This window comes from Pipistrellus hanaki (genome assembly GCF_964339955.1).
Source record: "Pipistrellus hanaki genome assembly, chromosome: 5".
NCBI classification, from domain to species: Eukaryota; Metazoa; Chordata; class Mammalia; order Chiroptera; family Vespertilionidae; genus Pipistrellus; species Pipistrellus hanaki.
Genome location: NC_140507.1, coordinates 26103396 through 26120152, shown reverse-complemented (window position 1 = coordinate 26120152; position 16757 = coordinate 26103396). Strand labels below are relative to the sequence as shown.

Here is a 16757-nt window from a genome sequence, read left to right as displayed (position 1 = left end):
CAGGCCCTGGGTCCAGGGTCTGTTGGTTGAATGGGCAGATGTCTTTCCTGATTACAGCCAGCCAAACTTGCTATGTGAAAGATTTATTCTCTTTCATGTCAGAGGAAGTGTAATGCAGGTTATTTAGACAAATAATTGGAGTCAGACTATCCATCCCAGCTGTCACGTATCAATTGTGTGTATCCTTAAGCAAGTTGCATAACCTCTCTGAACCTCCTCTTTTGTAAATATGGGACAATAGTAGTACCTTCATCATAGGGTTGTTGGGATAGTATATATAAACAGGCCTAGTGCAGATCTAATATTGAATCAGAACTTAGAAAATACCTATGTCAAACTAATTCCCAGTTAAAACAAGCAGACAGAAGGCTATGGAATAAGGGTTATCTTTATTTGAATTGCAAAGTACAAATATGAACCAGTTTCGGAAATATAGTTGTAACAGTTCAGAAATGGCACCAGAAACTTCCAGAAGGGACCATGACAGCATACGTTTGTAGCTTTGGTGAGGTGGGTGGGTTCACACAAAAGCCATCCTCACCTCCAATCTTCTCTGCAGCAATTGATAGGTTATCAATTACCAAGAGCAGCCAGCTCCAATGTTTCCTGTTCCTCCTCAGCCTTTTTTTCCACTAATACCTCTCTCGATTATCATCTGCTGCACTGACCCCTGCTTGGAGTAGCACCAGAAGAATGGCAGGAGTAAGAGAAATGTCTTGACACAAGGAAGAGTGAGATCCCACTCTGTGGGCCTGAGGCTATCGAGGGCAGGGGGTCAGGAAAGCTGCAAGCATGGAAGCCCAACCTCTTCTGAGATTTGGCAGGGAGAGGACACAGGGAAACACCGATATCTGTTACACTTTGACATCAGCACCTTGGGCTTTCAAAACACAAACGGTAGACAAAATCGCCTAGGCAAGACTGCCGTCCAACTCATAGAGTGGATCTGACAACGTTAACTCCTACATCCTGACCGTACAGACCGCCCCCTGTGGCACTCTGACCGTGGAAAATCTGTGGAAATGTGGACAGACAATGGGTTACAGATGGGTCATAGAGCCATCTCAGGTTTGTGGCAACAGAGAGTGATGCTGAGCCAAGTGGTACGGGAATGCGGGGTAGAGGGCCAGGAAATTGCCAATGTAACAGTCTAGGCACTTGAAATATTATTGTTAGATTGTTAAAAACTAAATAAATTAACATACATAGAATAAAATAAATATATAATTTAAGAGGCATTTTACAAACAAAACAAAAAAAAAATAGTTGTTATTTTTCCATTTGGGTAGAAGTCCCAAAATTCAGAGTTCTCAGGCGTGTGGTATTTCACAGTTAGCGCATCAGATCCAGCGCTGCAGGGCCCACATGGCAGATCCCTTGGTGACTACTTGAGTCCGTGGCTTTTCAATCTTTGTTACTTTCTTCCAGTCCACAAATCTTTCCTTCTTCCCCTCTCTCTCATTCTCTTTTTTTCAGTCAAAGATCCTGGAGCATATGGAATTAACTGGCATCTTAATCCAGAAGACAAGTGTTTAAACAAACTTTATCGGGTTAAGCGGGGTTTGGTGGAGGGGAATCAGAAGAGCATGAAGGTCCCTCACTTTTGCTTCCTTCTGACCCAGATCCCGTTGGACATATTCTGTTTGGCACTTGAAGGCTCTGATAAAGCAATACTGGGAGGCCCAACCTAGATGGCAACTGGGGATGAGGGAGTCTTCATGGCTGGTTGTGAAGTCCTTCCCCTCTGCAGAGTCTGTGATCCGCTTCTGTCTTCTCAGAGGTAGCAGTCCCCAGCTTATTCCTAAAGAACAAGAGGAAGAACTTTAAAGCTGGATCCAGTCTTAAGAGGTCTTAAGAGTCTCCCAGATACAGTCTTAATAAGTGGAAAGATCACCTGGGAGAGGGTGGAAGGAGAGGGGATAAGGGCTGGAGATGCTGTCCTCTCGGGCATCCCTCTTGGATATCTCTCTAGCAACTTTCACCCTTAGTGGAGATGAAGTACGGACAGCCTTTTTGACAAACATTCTGCAATGGGACACTAACTCTCTAGCAGCCTGACCTCCCAGGTCAAGAGAAGAACTCAGTATGCCTTGAAACAGATCCAGGAAGGGTGGTGATGGTGCCATGGGGCAAAGAATGGACCATTACCTTGAGCACAGGTCTCTCTCAGTGGGAAGTAGTCATGCCCAACTTCACTTTCTCTTCATTTTCCACATCATAACCTCCTCTCCTATGGTACCTGAGGAAGGTTAAGTTTTGTGAGCAAGCTCTGCCGCTACAACAGGGCACAGGTCCCAGAAAGAGTCCTTCTGAAGGATGCTGTCATGCTGGTTCCACCCACTACTTGGAAAATCCCCGAGGGATGGCAGCCCTACAGACCTCTGATCAAAGGTCCAACTGTGCCAAGGATCCCAAACTGACTCTAACAGCAGCAGGCTACAATTTGCTAAGAAATGTACTCCTCGCTTACATAATCCTCACAGCATGCTATGGGGTGGGTGGACAAAGATTGTAATCACTGAAAGACTACAACCCTCAGAAAGGGAGGTAACTTGGTCCAGGTCTCACAACAAATGAGTTATGCTGCTTGAAAATGAGCACAGAGTGCTTGGTAGGTCTCCCCCAACCTAGAACATAACCTGGATTGGAAGCATGGCCTGAGGGCCAAATGACTCAGACTTGCAGGATATACCAATAGCACCACCCATGCCAAACCACACACTGGAGAAAGAACTGTGTGGCGAGGTGGTACCATGGGTGGGTTACTAGGTCTGCTATGAGTAGTAGGACCTCCTATGGCCTGGCGAGTTTTGCCCTTGGCTCTAGACACTGGACTCATGTCAAACCAGAGAAGTCAGGGCCTTGGAGAGCCTGTCCTTGGGAATGCGATCAGAATGCTAGCCCAGAATTTGGGGAGGTAGGAGGGCTTATGTGGTCACCAGGCAGAAGACCCGGGAGGAAGACGAGGAATAGAAGTGATTTGCAGAAACAGCCTGCAAGGGCCCCCAACACTCACCTAAACATGAGAAGCCCCACGATGACGAGCAGACAGACCGACGACAGCACCACGGCCACCACCGCCAGGATGGTTGTGTGGTCATAAGTAGATAAGCGATTTTCCACCGGAAGACTCAGCCCATGGCACCTCTCTCCGTGGTAACCCAGCTCGCAACTGGTTCAAGACAGAACAAAGCAAAGATGAGGTTATTGGTTTGAACTTTCACTCTTGTCAACGGCCCACGCACATGAGCCAAACCCCACTCCTCACACCCTCATGGCTCCTCCCCATCATCCCTGCCCTGTGTCCTTCTCCAGGAGGGGCTCTTCACAGACCCCTCGAGGGCTCCATCGCCTCCCCACCCCCCTTCTCACTCCCCTTCGCCAATCCCTCTGATTCCCTGGCCTGAGATTCCTGCTCCAGGCGGGGAAAAAGGGAGGGAGGACTTCAAGCTCTCAGCTAGATGTGTTCCACGTGTGGATGATTTATTGCATGTGTGGAAGACGGCCGGTTTGAGCCGGTGAAGAGGACTTAAGTCACAAGAGCTGGTGTGTTGAACCGAGGAGATTCAGTATCGCTCCCTCTGGTGAGGCCCCTCAGCGCTCTGACCCAGAAATAAACCCGGCCTTCCCCATCAATGCTTCCTGAGTTCAGTCCCTCTCAGCCACTACCCAGCCTATTAATAGGTCCCATGCCTTTGCCAGGAGTCACTTTTCTCAAGTTCCCTTCAATTAACTCCCAGCTCCCCCCGGGTGCAGAGTCCAACTTGAGAGCTCAACTTCAGCCTTTGGCCTCTGAACACTGGGCTACGGGGCCTCCTTCACCACAGGACAAAGCAAACAAACCAAGGTACCATCGTGCCTGGCTGTGCTGCCAGAGCGCGGAAGAATGTCAGAAACAAAGCCCTGGCTCTTCTCACTCTAGAAATAAATTAGATGGCAACTGCTTCTTCTAACACAAAGCATTTCCTGGACGCTCTTAGGAAGACTCGGAAGCGCTTACAATTGAAGGAGCGTGTTTCCGTCCCTTCCTTTCTCTGAGCCCAGGAGGCCCTTTGATGTGGGGAGGAATGCCATGGCGCACAGCGGGCAGAGCTGTTTTCCTCCTGGGCACACAGCAGGGCAGACAGAGGTGTGGACTAGATCGACTGACTCTGAGCTCAGTGTGCTGCCCACTCACATGCATAACTGCCCCCCCCCCCCCCCCCCCCCCCCGGCCAGGCTGTCCAATGCTGTCTGCTGGGGACTCCAGGCCACGCGCTCTGAAGGAAGCTCTGAGAACCTGGGCCCTCTCTTCTGAGCTCAGCCTCCTTCTGGGAAGTGCGCCTGGTGCCCGAGAACAAGGAGAGGAACCCGTGAAGCAGACCGGTCCAGTTCTGGCAACAGCAGGGAGGCCAGGCTGCCCCTGCCTCTCCGGCCCCAGCTCCCCTGCCTTGGGGAACACCCCGCGGCAGGATAAATGTAGGTCAGGCTCCCTGTACACACATCAGAGCACATCCATGCATCTGTCTCATCGGCTCCGGTGGGCAAGACCACGACCCCCATCCTGCTAGGACGTGAGGAAGCTCTCAGGAACACCCAGGGAAAATCACTTGCGCACAGACATTAACAGTCTGTAAAACACCATCCTTACTAGCATCTACAGGCTCAACTGAGACCACAACACCTTGGAAGGCAGGCACAGCCCAAATTCACAGAGTGAAAGCCTAAAATTAAGGGTCAGAGAGATTGATTTGCCAAAAGTTGAACAACTAGCGTGCAGGAGCGCTAAGACTAGAAGCCAGTCTTGGCAAATTCCAAATTCATGAACAAGTTACCCCAGGGAAATACATATGTGCTGGGTTGATGGGTTCCTAGGGCTGCTCCCTGACTGTTACTATTATTATTACTGTTGCTGTCACGGTTATTATTAACCTAAATAATAAATAAGCCAGGTACTCTGCTAATTTCTTGACAAGGATCATTTCATTTAATCTTAAAAACATCTCTATGGCTGAAACAGGTTTGGTTCAGTGGTAGAGAGTCGGTCTGCGGACTGAAAGGTCCCAGGTTCGGTTTCGGTCAAGGGCGTGTACATTGGTTGCAGGCACATCCCCAGTAGGGGGTGTGCAAGAGGCAGCTGGTCGATGTTTCTCTCTCATCGACGTTTCTAGCTCTCTATCTCTCTCCCTTCCTCTCTGTAAAAAATCAATAAAATATATTTTTTTAAAAATCTCTATGAAGTAGGAATTACTCTCCCCATTTTAAAGATGACGAGACTGAGGCTTAACGTCTTAGAGAAGGTTACACAGCTAGACAGTGGTAGAGGCAGGATTCAATCCAGCACTTTTGATGACTTCAGATACTTTGCTCTCCCGGTGGGAGGAAAGCTGAAGTTGAGCCTGTTTTTCACTTGCAGCCTATCGTTCAAACCCCACAGGTAGTTACTCAGATGATAGAAATAAATATTGGCCTCAAGGTCCTGCAATCCAGTTACATAATCCCTCCACCCCCACCCTGAGTCAAAAGGATAATAATGTAAACACCCTAATATTACCGACCTCCCCCTCCCTTTGCAGCAGACTCCTGGCTTCCCCAAGGGAGGAGGGAGGGTGACTGCATTCCAAACACCCCAGGGTGGGGGCAAGATCATGTGTCTTCTCCAGAGCCAGAGAGTGAGTGCTCCATCAAACTGGGACATGACCCCCCTACCCATGTCTGTGACCCATTTCAGAGCTTGTATGACAACAGTAGCAAGAGCCCAGAGACATCTTCCAAACTGGCTTTCTCCACCTCTCCTCCAGAAGGTGGAGGGGGCACCATTGGTGCGGGGGCTCAGAATACCCGAGTTCCAGACTGATTCTGCTGCTACTTCTATCCAGGCAATCTTGGGCAGCTACTTTTGCCTTTCAAAGCATTGGTTTTCTCATATAAAATACAGCAATAATACCCAGCTAGCATGGTTCAGTGGTTGAGCGTTGACCTATGAACCAGGAAGTCAGGGCACATGCCTGGGTTGTGGGCTCAATCCCCATTGTGGGGCGTGCAAGAGGCAGCAGATCAATAATTCTCTCATCATTGATGTTTCTATCTCGCTCTCCCTCTCTCCCTCTCCCTTCCCCTCTGAAATCAATAAAAATATATTTTTAAAAATATACAAGAATAATAAATGCCTACTTCACTAGACTATTGTGAAGATCAAATAATACAGATAAAAGCACTTAATAAGAGGTGAAGGCCCACGTATGTGCGCATTATTATACCATATCAGACTCCGAAGGTACTGCCCATTCCTGAGGAATGGGCCACCAAAGTCAGCCGGGTCCGAAGAGAAGGATGTGTCATTCCTTCTCAGCGCCTGGCAGTGAGGCAGGCTGAGCCCTCAGGCCTGTCCGCATGCCAGCTCTGAGTCCTCCTCAACCCAACCGCTCCCAGGTCTCCTCCAACCACAAGAAACTTTGCAGCCAATATCTGGGTCAGCGGCCAGTCAGGAGCCCCAGGAAATGGTTCTTTGAGGGGAACATTTGGCTGGTGACACAAAAGAGTTTTCCTGTGGGTGATGGCTGGAGAGGGCTGGCTGAGGAAGCCAACCAGCCTCAAGTCCACCACAGCAGCCTGGACACACCCTGTGGCGGTTCCTGGTCTGGAGGCGAGGAGGAGCCACAAAGGGCCCCAGATGTAGGTGCCCAGATGTCACCTTCCCCCAAACCAGGAACTCTGCGTCTTCTCGGTGCCTTCTGCCCTGTATACCAAGGGCTGGAGGCAGGAGGCAGTCAACCAGACACAGTCGAGCCCCTTGAAAATATGCCTCGGAAGCAGACACAAAGTCTTCAAATCAGACTGCCATTCTCTTAGCCTAGTAAAAGTCTTAAAGACCTCTAGGCTCACAGCTGCCCTCTTTAAAATCCTGCTCAAGCTCTGTAAGGACAGACAGGGAAGAAAGATGCCAGCCAACACCTAGGGCAGCCCGGGGACATAAAAAGCATGTTGGACTGCAAGTCAGGCACCTGAGTCCCTGTCCTGTTTCCATCCACTTATTTAGCTGTTAATCTCAGGCAAATCACTTCCTACTTCCTGCTCCAGTTTCCTCATCTTTCAAGTAGAGATAGTAAGCAATGCCTGCCCAGCAGAGAGCTTTTGAGAATCCCATGATAGGTCTATATCTCCCCACCCTCTAGAATAGCTGGCACCATGTAGGCACTCATCATATACCTGTTGGGCTCAACTCAAGTTAAACTTCAGGGCAAAGGAGAGCAGCAGCATCATGGTTATCACCACCGTGCCTGGGGCCACCTTGGCCGTGGGCACCCTGTAGGTTCTCTGGGTGTAGATGGTTGGCTGGGCCCCGCTTTTCAGGAGAGCAGTCTCACAAGGGTTCTCAGTTGAGCAGTGGAAGTCCATCCACCAACGCCCTGATCCCATTTGGCCCAGACAGATCCCTGGCCTCAATCCCTCTTGACTACCCTCGGAGTCACCGCCTCCACCCTGGGTTAATGATGCCATTTAACAATTTTAAGACAGACACTTCCTGCCCTGTCCCAAAGCCTTGGGAAGCATGATGTGGAGACTGTCTATGTCATTCTCAAGCAACCCCCTCCCACACCAAGCTCCTGACAAGAGTGTTATAGGAGAGGACACACAAGTGGCTGCGGACAAGGTGGGGAGTAAGACGTCGGTCTGCCACTTGCCAAGTACTGGGCAGCACGGCTGTGTGAGATCAGACGGGACAAGGAAGTTTCAAAAAGCCAAGGGATCTGCACCATCACAGAAACGGTGACAGGCAGCCAAGCCTTCTTGACAGGCTGGGAGGTGGTGCGCACCCAACAGTCTCCTGGCCCTGTCCGGAGTCTCCCTGCCCACCGGGCCTCATGCCCAGCAGGAGAGAGTGGATGTTTACAGCCTGACGCGGGTGTTGGCCTCAGGCACACTGGCGACATTATGCCTGCCAGAGAGCATGGCAGTGCCGTCATCCCTGAGGGGTTGCCAAGACAGCCGTTTTCTGGGCTTGGCCTGACAGATCAGCTGGGGAACCCGTGGGCCCTCCACCCACGACCCCGCAGAGGGAAGGGTGGTGCTGCCTGACTGGGGGCTGATGCCTACTGGATTGGGTTCCATTTCCTGTGAATATTGCACAAAGGAAGTGTTCTCACACCCCATGGCCAGAAGCCAATACCCACCATGTTCCCTTGCTGGGGGGAGGGGGAGAAAAAGGGGAACAGGGGTTCCTCCCCACTCCCATGATGACCACTTCCTGTGCAGTCCTACCATGCCTTAGACTCAACTCACATTAGCTCGCTCATGTGCACACATGTTCGAGGGCACACATGCCTGCATAGCATGTGTCCAAATGTACCGCCTACCTCCCTGCAGGGTTTGGGAAAGGAGGCCACAGGAGCCCTGCTCCACCCAGAAATACCCCATCTGGAGTAGGCAGGAGGCAGGGAATGAGGGACCTGCCTTCAGGTGTCAGCTCTCCTAGCCACATGCTGATTTCTGAGCAAGCAGGAAACGTCCCCGACCCCGAGGATGAAAGAGCGTCACGGACCCACACCACAGGAAACTGCATTCCTGTGCGGGGGGAAGCCCCTTCCTCTGACTAAAAATATTTCCCTTCCTCCCGACTTCCGCCTGAGTTTGAGAAGAAACTGGGTGCAATTATGAATTCAAGGAACAGTGACAGCTAGGAACAGGCACGTGGCTGACAAAGAGTGTGTAAGAGTCAGCCTGGGGGCAGGAACACTTACATGCAGGATGGACGCCGGAGCTCCTTCGTATATCTGCACTCTCCGTGGATGCAGTAGTCCTTGTATTTCTTAAGACACGGGTTTCTCTTCTTCCCTAACCCCTTGCCTTTCTTCTTCCTTTTCCCGCCCTCTTCCTTGCTGGGTGTGGCCAGAGCTTGTGGCTTGGAGGAGAAAGGAGCTGCAGGAGAAAAGCACTCTGTTAAGTCTTGGACATCCCCCTACCAGCCCCTCCAGAGAAAGAATGAGAAGAGCACAGCATCTCGAAGGAGAATGTGCTCTTTATCCCGCCTTAAGTCAGAAGGCTGGGGAGACCATTGGCTCAGTCCCTCCCGAGGGCTGAGGAAAGAGTGGGCAGAATCACCAGAAAGTGGTGGAAGAAGCAGAGGCTGGTGGGGTCCCAAGGAAGGCATTTCCCATATTCAGTTTAAGAACTTCATTCCAAGAATGCTAGCTAGCTTCTGTTGAGTAACTGCAACTGACTGGGCAATTCTACCAACCACCTCACCCCCATTCCACTGCCCATCCCCATCTCCTATTGTCCCATGCCAACCTGGTTCTATGTTGGCCTTAAATCAACTTCATTTCCTGATGCTGCTCTCAGTGGCCCACTTGCAGGAAGACAGTGTCAGAGATTAAATTGCTTCTGGAGAAGGTTCTTGGAGGTTTTTTTTGTTTTGTTTTGTTTTGTTTTTTTTGGGGGGTGTCATAAAATAAGAACCATGCCCATGTCCAGGCGGCCTTCTCTGGGGTACCTATTAGCACCAGGGTACTATGACCTTAGCAAGTAAGCCATCACTGTTCAGGACCTTGCTTTTTTTTACTTCAAGCAAAATATCTGTCCTGCTCTGGGCCCCTGCAGCTCACCACTTCTCTCATCGGTCCATTTACACTATCCCCAAATGTCCTGGCTCTCAAGGATAGGGAGCACAGTGTGTAGAAGGGATAGAGAGATAAAAAGTAAGGAACTATCCAGAAGGAACTGAAACAACGATGACTCCCCCCATCCTTTCACACTTCAAAAGGGAAAAACCACCTCACACAGACATCCAGCTGGGACTGACCAGAGGCTACGCCCATCAACCCAGGGGTCTGACCCCAGTCACCACCTCCCTTCCCTCCCCCCAGCTGGAAAAAAGGTGTCCACTGTCCATGGCTGGAGCTAAGTATCTGGCAGACAGGTGAGCATCAAACATTAGACTGGAAATCTACAATCCTCAAGCTGGAAATGACTTCAAAGAATATTATGGCTTTTTCCACACTGGCTGGTGTGGCTCAGTTGGTTGAGTGTCATCCCATACACTGAAGGGTAGGCAGTTCAATTCCCTGTCAGAGCAAATGCCCAGGTTACAGGTTTGATCCCGGTCGGACAGTGTACAGGGAGCAACCAGTCAATGTTTCTCTCTCACATCAATGTTTCTCTCTCTCTCTCTCTCCCTCCCTCCCTCCCTCCCTCCCTCCCTCCCTCCCTCTCTCTTCCTCTCTCTCTCCCCCTTCCCGTCTCTCTCAAATCAATAAAAACATTAAAAAAAAAAATAGCAATGGCTTTCCATTTCAAGTGAAAAACTTGAGGTATCAAAAGGCAGTGACTTACCCAAGATCATATAAAGTCATACAGGGTTTGAATCAGAAGCATAATCTCTGGATTGCATATCCAGGGCTCCTTCCCAATACACCAAGCTGCCTCACACACTCCTGTTCCCTCCTCCAGACAAGTCTAGAGCCAGGAATGAGACAATAAATGGGCTCTGAAGTCAGCAGACCTGGGCGCTAATTCCAGCCACGTGAACTCAGGCACGACCTTAATCTCTCCGATTCTTGAGATTCTTGATAAAAAGTGAACAATGAGAGTTCCCATCTCAGAGGGTTGCTATAAGGATTAATTAACCCACAATAGCATGCTGCTTGCCTAGAACACAGTAGGCACTTAATAAAAGATGTCCAGACAACCCAGGGACCAGAGCTGTGGTGAAACTGAGGCAGATAGCCCAAGCCAATCAGAGAGGTGAGGGAGAGTGACAGGGTGACTACCTGTCTCCTGCCAGGCAGAGGGAGTAGTGAGTCAGGTTTGCAGAGGTATGAGGAGCATGTGAGTGGAGGGTGAGTCACAGCCCAGCTCGCCCAGCCTAGGAGGTGAAGGCCAGGAGCACTCAGAGGTGACCAGAAAGGTCCACCGTGAGAGGATGAAGAGTGAGAGTCCAGGGTCAGCTTTGCAGCAGACCCTTGATTTATACAAAGCAGAGACAGCCCCTAAGGGAAGAGCTGGCTAGGGAGGGAGAAGGGTGGCTCTGGGCGGGGCTAGAACAGGTGGGTATCTTTCCAGCCAAATATAGTCATTCCGGTCCTCCAGGGCTCAGTTCCCTGCTCCACCCTCAAGAATTGCTGCAGGTGGCTGGGTCCGGGATTCAGGCAATGTCAGAAGCTCTGGACTCTGCCCCGTCTGTTCCAATACTCAGCCACAGCCACATCCGCTGATTGGAGGACTCCCTGGGCCCATCCTCCCTTGGAGTTTCTCTCAGGGACTCAAGGTGGCCAGGAAGTCTCCAGGTTTGGGGGAGGATTTGTAGGCACCCAGCATACCAATGCAGCTCCCCAGGGACCCCGTGCTCCTCATTCATAGCCTCCCAGGTGGTGCTGGCTTCACCTTCCCCGCTATTTCCCCAACCTGGAGACAGGTGGATGGAGAAGTCCAACACTGCCTACCTACCTCTGTGTGCCTGCCATCTCCACCTCTGTTGATTTCTACATAATAGTAGTTTGATGCGGAAATTAGGACTTATGCCCATTATTACATAGAAACTCTAGGGAAAGCATCTCAATCATTCCTTGTTCCTACCCCTCAGCACACCTCAGAGGAAGCTGTGGACCCCAGACACCTTGCCTGTTCCAATGTTCTCCCAGGTACCCAGAAGAACAGCAACTTGGAACATGGAATCCAAGAGCAAGAAAGAGCGGGCTCCATGTTCCGGGCTCCATCAGTAAGCTTGCCAGGCCGAGCAGCTTTTCCTTGAAGTCTTCCATCAATACCCCAACCCCACAGGTGCGCAACCAACAAGAATCCTGGGTCTGCTCATTCTGCACCTGCCCACCAGGGTCTGCGGGTGGGCAGCCCCCACACCCACCTCTGAAAAGATCCAGGCCGGCCTCTTCCAAGTCCAGGACTTCCCGGCCTCTGCCGCCTCCGGGGGGCAGCAGCTGGTCCGCAGCTTCAGTGGGCGATCCCGGGTTGCTGGTTCCAGCCGCCAGCCCTCTCCGGAGCCGCTCCAGGCTCTCTCCGGTCACCGACGCCGAGAGCACTGCGAGGGAAGGGGCGAGGCCGCGTCAGACCCTCCGCCCAGACCCCGGGTCGCCACACGATGCCAGCGCCCGCCTGCCAGGGTGCACGGGCCCCACCAAGTGGCCCACGCCAGGGGCGCTGCAGCGACCTTCCCCCGGTACCCCCAGCACAGCGTCCCCATCCCCCTCCCCCCCACCCCCGACCTCCGGGGGCCTCGGCAGCCCTCTTACCTGCAGCTAGACAGAGCTTCAGCACCACCGACGGCAGCAGCTTCATGTTCCCGGACCCAGCGGAGGAGGCTCCGAGGCAACAATCACTTCGGAGGCAGCGGCCCCGGGGCGCGGGCACGGGAGCTGGGGCGGGAGGCGCGCGGGAGATTCCGCGGGGCACGGTCGCCGCCGGCCTTTGGGGGGTGCAAGCCTTGCTGGAACCCGCGCGGAGCTAGTGGCCGCTGGGCTTCGGTCGGCTCCCTCCGTCGGTCGGTGCGTGCGTCCGTCCGCCCGTGCCCCTGCGCTCCGGTCGGGGTGGCCTGCAACGTGACGCGTGCGGCTCCTTCGGTCGACTGAGCGCTGCCAGCGCGCGGCCGGGAATAAGGCTCGGGGAGGCGCCGCCGCTCCGCCCCGCCCCGCGCCATCCCCTCCCCTTCCCCCTCCCGCCTGGGACCTCGCCCGGCTCCCGGCGCCTGCAGAACAGCCCCCAACCCGGCGGGCGCGACGGGGAAGGGGGCGGGAGTAGGGGCGGCGCTCACATTTTTTGGGACCAGGCCAGGGCAGCCAGGGCAGCCGGGGCAGCCAGGGCCTGACTGTGGGTGAGCCTGGTTACCGGCAGGTGGCGGGAACCGGTTCCTACCTTTCCCCAGACCCTGGCCTCCATGCAGCCTTGTGACTGCTGAGCTGAGTTCTGTTCTTGGACGCCCCTCATTCCTTCCCTTCTCCCAGGCCCAGTCCCTAAGGCCTCCCTGCTGCAATCCAGGGCTCTCCTCCGCGTCAGCTTCTGAGTTCTGGAAACCCGCTTCTTTGCCTACTAACACTGCAAGGAATAAGTAATAATACATTTATTTATCATTTAAAAAAATAGACACATGAATGCCAGCAGATCTCATGAGCCCCAGGTATCCAGAGTTGCAATTGCAGGCGCTTGGTATCAATCCAACAAAAGCAAAGGAGGCTAGGATTCTTCCAGCCGGGGAGTGGCCCCCCCATCTTTCCCCGCCCAGAGGACATAGTATCCATTAGGGTTTTTGGACGATGGGTTATAATTCCCAGGCTTCTGGGATTGGACAACACAGGCTATGAAACTCGCCTCATATTTTTCCTTTCCTTTGAATATCCCCTTCTTCCCCAGCATAAAAATTGAGCCCACTCCTGCAGGATGAAGCTCGATAGCCTAGGGTTGCTTTGTTCAACAGGTGCCAGGCGATGGATGTGTTTCTCTTCCGACCTATGTATTGTGACTAGTTTTGACTAGGGTCTTCTGAAGTCAATGTCCTGACCCAAAGAAATGACTCTCAGTAGGTATTTCAGCTCGTAGGGACGTGCTGGGAAGGGATTTGTATGACACAGGGCTGGGTTGGCATTCAGAGCCCTCAAATTGTGCCAGATAGAGCTGCTTCCGCCCATGTGTAGGGATAAAAACAGGCCTGCTATTTATACAGAGTCTATCCGACTGTCCCTCTCCATCCCCACTTTTGCAAGGGTCAATCAGGCTCTGCCCTCCTAACCTGCCCCGGGCAGCCCTCCTCGCCTAGGTTCTAAGGTGCACTAGAATTACTACAGCCCTCAGCTGGAATCCTGCCTTTCTCCTTACTGTCTGACTTTGGACAAGATATTTAATCTCACTGGGCCTCAGTTTCCACACCTCTAAAAGGGGGATAACAGTAATAATGTTAGCACCTACTTTGGAGAGAGGTTTTTGAAGATTGAACAAGGGAACACATATAAAGCAGTTAGTATAGTGCCAGGCACAATATAAACTCTCAATAAATGTGACAGTATAATCACCATCATCGTCATCATCATCATCACTAAGCATCCCACCTTGGTCACTCCATTCTCTAGAGGTCTCTTTTCTCCCTTTGCCCCACGGTATGAGGCGCCATGCTGTGTTTGGGCTGATTTCAGGTGGAAGCTTAACCTGTCACCTATTTGGCCAAGTGCCACCATGGAATCACTCCTTTGGGTGATAGGTACTGGGCCTAGGACCTCGGTGGATGGTTACCATGAAGACCGCACCTTCGTTTCCTCCCTCAGCAGCTGTCTGATCACCTGCTTCCCCCAAACAAAGCCACCTTGGGGTCAGGGCTCCCAGGGGAGGTGGAGGGAAACACTCCCTGACACACAGCCAAGTCACCTTCCTCCCCTTTCCCTGACCCACGGCCAGGTTCACACCCTGCTGTCCTGTTCCAGCCTGCCTCTCCCTTTGCGTGTGCGCTTCCGCCTTCTCACCCCCGCATCAGCCTTAGTCCCATTCATAGGGCAACTCCAGGCTTTCATCACACCTGGAAGCCTCACCCGGCTAGGTCTGCGTGTCAGCCAGGTTTTACGGGAAGGGCCTGGAAAAGGAGACAAAAGGCCTGGAATGTGTTGGCGACAGTCACTTCCCCGCTTAGAACACTGAGTGTCCGATGACCAGAAAAGAAATTGCAATTAATGCAGGGGCAACCTCATTAACTTGTTTATTCCAAACATTTGATGAATGCTCTTGGCACCAGGGACATAGCAATAAACCAGACAGCCAAGGGTATGCTTTCAAGGAGCTTACATTCTATAACAGGGGAGACAGGCAGGACCAAGTCAATAAAGAAGGAAAAACAAATGCTATGATGACTAGTGTCAAGATGAACCCAAAAATACAATAATGGCCCTACCCGGTGTGGATGAGTGGTTAGAGCATCAGCTTGAGGACCAAAGGGTCTCAGGTTTGATTCCCGGTCAAGGGCACATACCTGGCTTGCAGATTCTATCTCCTGCCCCTGTGTGGGCACGTGTGGGAGGCAGTCATCAATGTGCCTCTCTCACACAGATGGTTCTCTCTCTTTTCTCTCTCTCTCCTGCCCCCGCCCCCGCTCTCACTCTCTCTCTCTCTCTTCTTCCTTTCCTCCCTCCCTTCCTTCCACTCTTTCTCAAAATCAATGGGGAAAAAATATCATCTGGTGAGGATTAACAACAACAACAAAAAAAAATACAATTATGTACTACAAAATGTTGTGTCCCAATGCTTGGGGTGACAATTTAGATTCGGTGACTGATTAGACAAAAGCTTTGCTGAACAGGTAACACGTAAGCTGAAGCATGAATAAGAAGAAGGAACCGGATTTGTGGTCATCCCTGGCAAAAGCAGTCCAAGCCATGCAAATAGTGCAAAAACTAGGTGGAAACAAGTGTGGAGCATTCTAGGAACAGAAAGCAGGCCAGAAAGGAAGGAGGGATGGAAGATAATATTGGAGTAAAGGCTAGGGACAGATAACCGTGGATGTTACAGAGTTAGGTAGACCTTGGGTTTTATGCCCTATCATTGTGAAGATCAAATGAGATGTCAGTGGGGAAGTACAGTTATGCAGAATTCTTTCACGTCTTCCCCTACCTGTTCTCTGGCCGTCAGGCGCCAGGGACACACTTCTAAGGAAGCAGCGTCCAAATGGGCCACTCTGCTTTCCGTATCTATTAACCATGAGGAAACTGAGGCTTGGAGACTTACTGGCCATGGGGCACTAGTGAGTCGAAGGGGTTAGAAACCCTGGCATCCTGCCTCCCAGCCCTTCGTTGGGTTCCCAGGCCTCTGGAGAGCCAGGCCCATGATACTCTGAGTGCCACTAACTGACTCACTGCTAAGCCATGTAGACCTTGGTTTGGGGAGAGCACTCATAAGCCAATGGGGAGGAACTGGACAAAAGGGGTGCTGGTGACAAGAAAGGGGAGGAGGGAACTTAGAGAGGAACCAATCTGAGTCTCTTCCCCACAGTGGCTAAGATGTCTACACTAGTAGGCTGGTTACCCCAATCCTGGCTGTGCATGATAATCACCTGGGAATTTATTGAAGATAAAAAGGCCTAAGCCCCAGCCCAGTCCCAATTCAAGATCTCTTGGAGTGGGGCCCCAGCATTTATACTTTGGGCAGGTAATTCTTACATTGGCCAGGCTCAGAAGCTAAGCGGTCTGCATTACTAACCAGGATAATGTGTCAAGCCTCTGAACAAAATCTGAATCTCTACAGCAGAGGTAGGGGAGCTTTAAGTAAAGACACTTCCCACGTGTTCAACACGTCACATGCATTATCTTGTGTGATCCTCCCAACTGTCCTACAACTAGACAATCCTCCCCATTTTAAAGGGTCTAAACTCAAAGAGGTGAGTTCCAGGTCACCCTACTAGTAAGAATCTCAGCTTCTGCTTTTTCTTGGGCTTGTGCGCTTAAGCTCAGCATTACCCTGAATAAACGGATGAAGTGACAGCCACCCTCTCCCTGCTTCTTGTAACAGTAACAGCATCAGCTTTACTGAGGCTCAGTGCTCCGTCTATCCTGGAGATGAGGATAAGAATCTGTGTCACAGGCTGGAATGAGTTAGGTAAGGGCAGCCGGGCAGCCAGTGAAATGGGTACACTCTCAGAAGCCAGACAAGCCATGGGTTCAAATTTTGTTTCTGCTATTTTTTTTTAGATTTCTAACTTTGGATATGTTATTCAACTTCTCTGACCTACAGTTTGCTCATCTGCAAAATGAAGATAATAGTATCTATTATTATAGGACTCTTGTATGATTAATTCT

At 51.5% G+C, this 16757-nt stretch overlaps 1 protein-coding gene across 4 annotated transcripts in view; it reads right to left on the bottom strand.

Moving 5' to 3' along the window:
• Window positions 1–370: 370 nt before the first annotated feature.
• HBEGF (heparin binding EGF like growth factor) overlaps window positions 371–16757 on the bottom strand; it is a 26145-nt gene continuing 9758 nt past the window's right edge. The window contains exons 2-8 of one of the 4 annotated variants that reach the window (XM_084885113.1): window positions 12844–13017; window positions 12225–12523; window positions 11840–12013; window positions 8721–8898; window positions 3017–3172; window positions 2149–2239; window positions 371–1801 (exon numbers count right to left, since the gene is read on the bottom strand). In XM_084885113.1, coding sequence (XP_084741239.1) covers window positions 2167–2239; window positions 3017–3172; window positions 8721–8898; window positions 11840–12013; window positions 12225–12270 — 627 coding nt within the window. In that variant the 5' untranslated portion in view covers window positions 12271–12523; window positions 12844–13017 and the 3' untranslated portion in view covers window positions 371–1801; window positions 2149–2166. Of the gene's footprint in view, window positions 1802–2148; window positions 2240–3016; window positions 3173–8720; window positions 8899–11839; window positions 12014–12224; window positions 12584–12843; window positions 15825–16757 lie in introns of those variants that run through there. The other 3 variants (XM_084885110.1, XM_084885112.1, XM_084885111.1) reach the window with 3 other exon arrangements.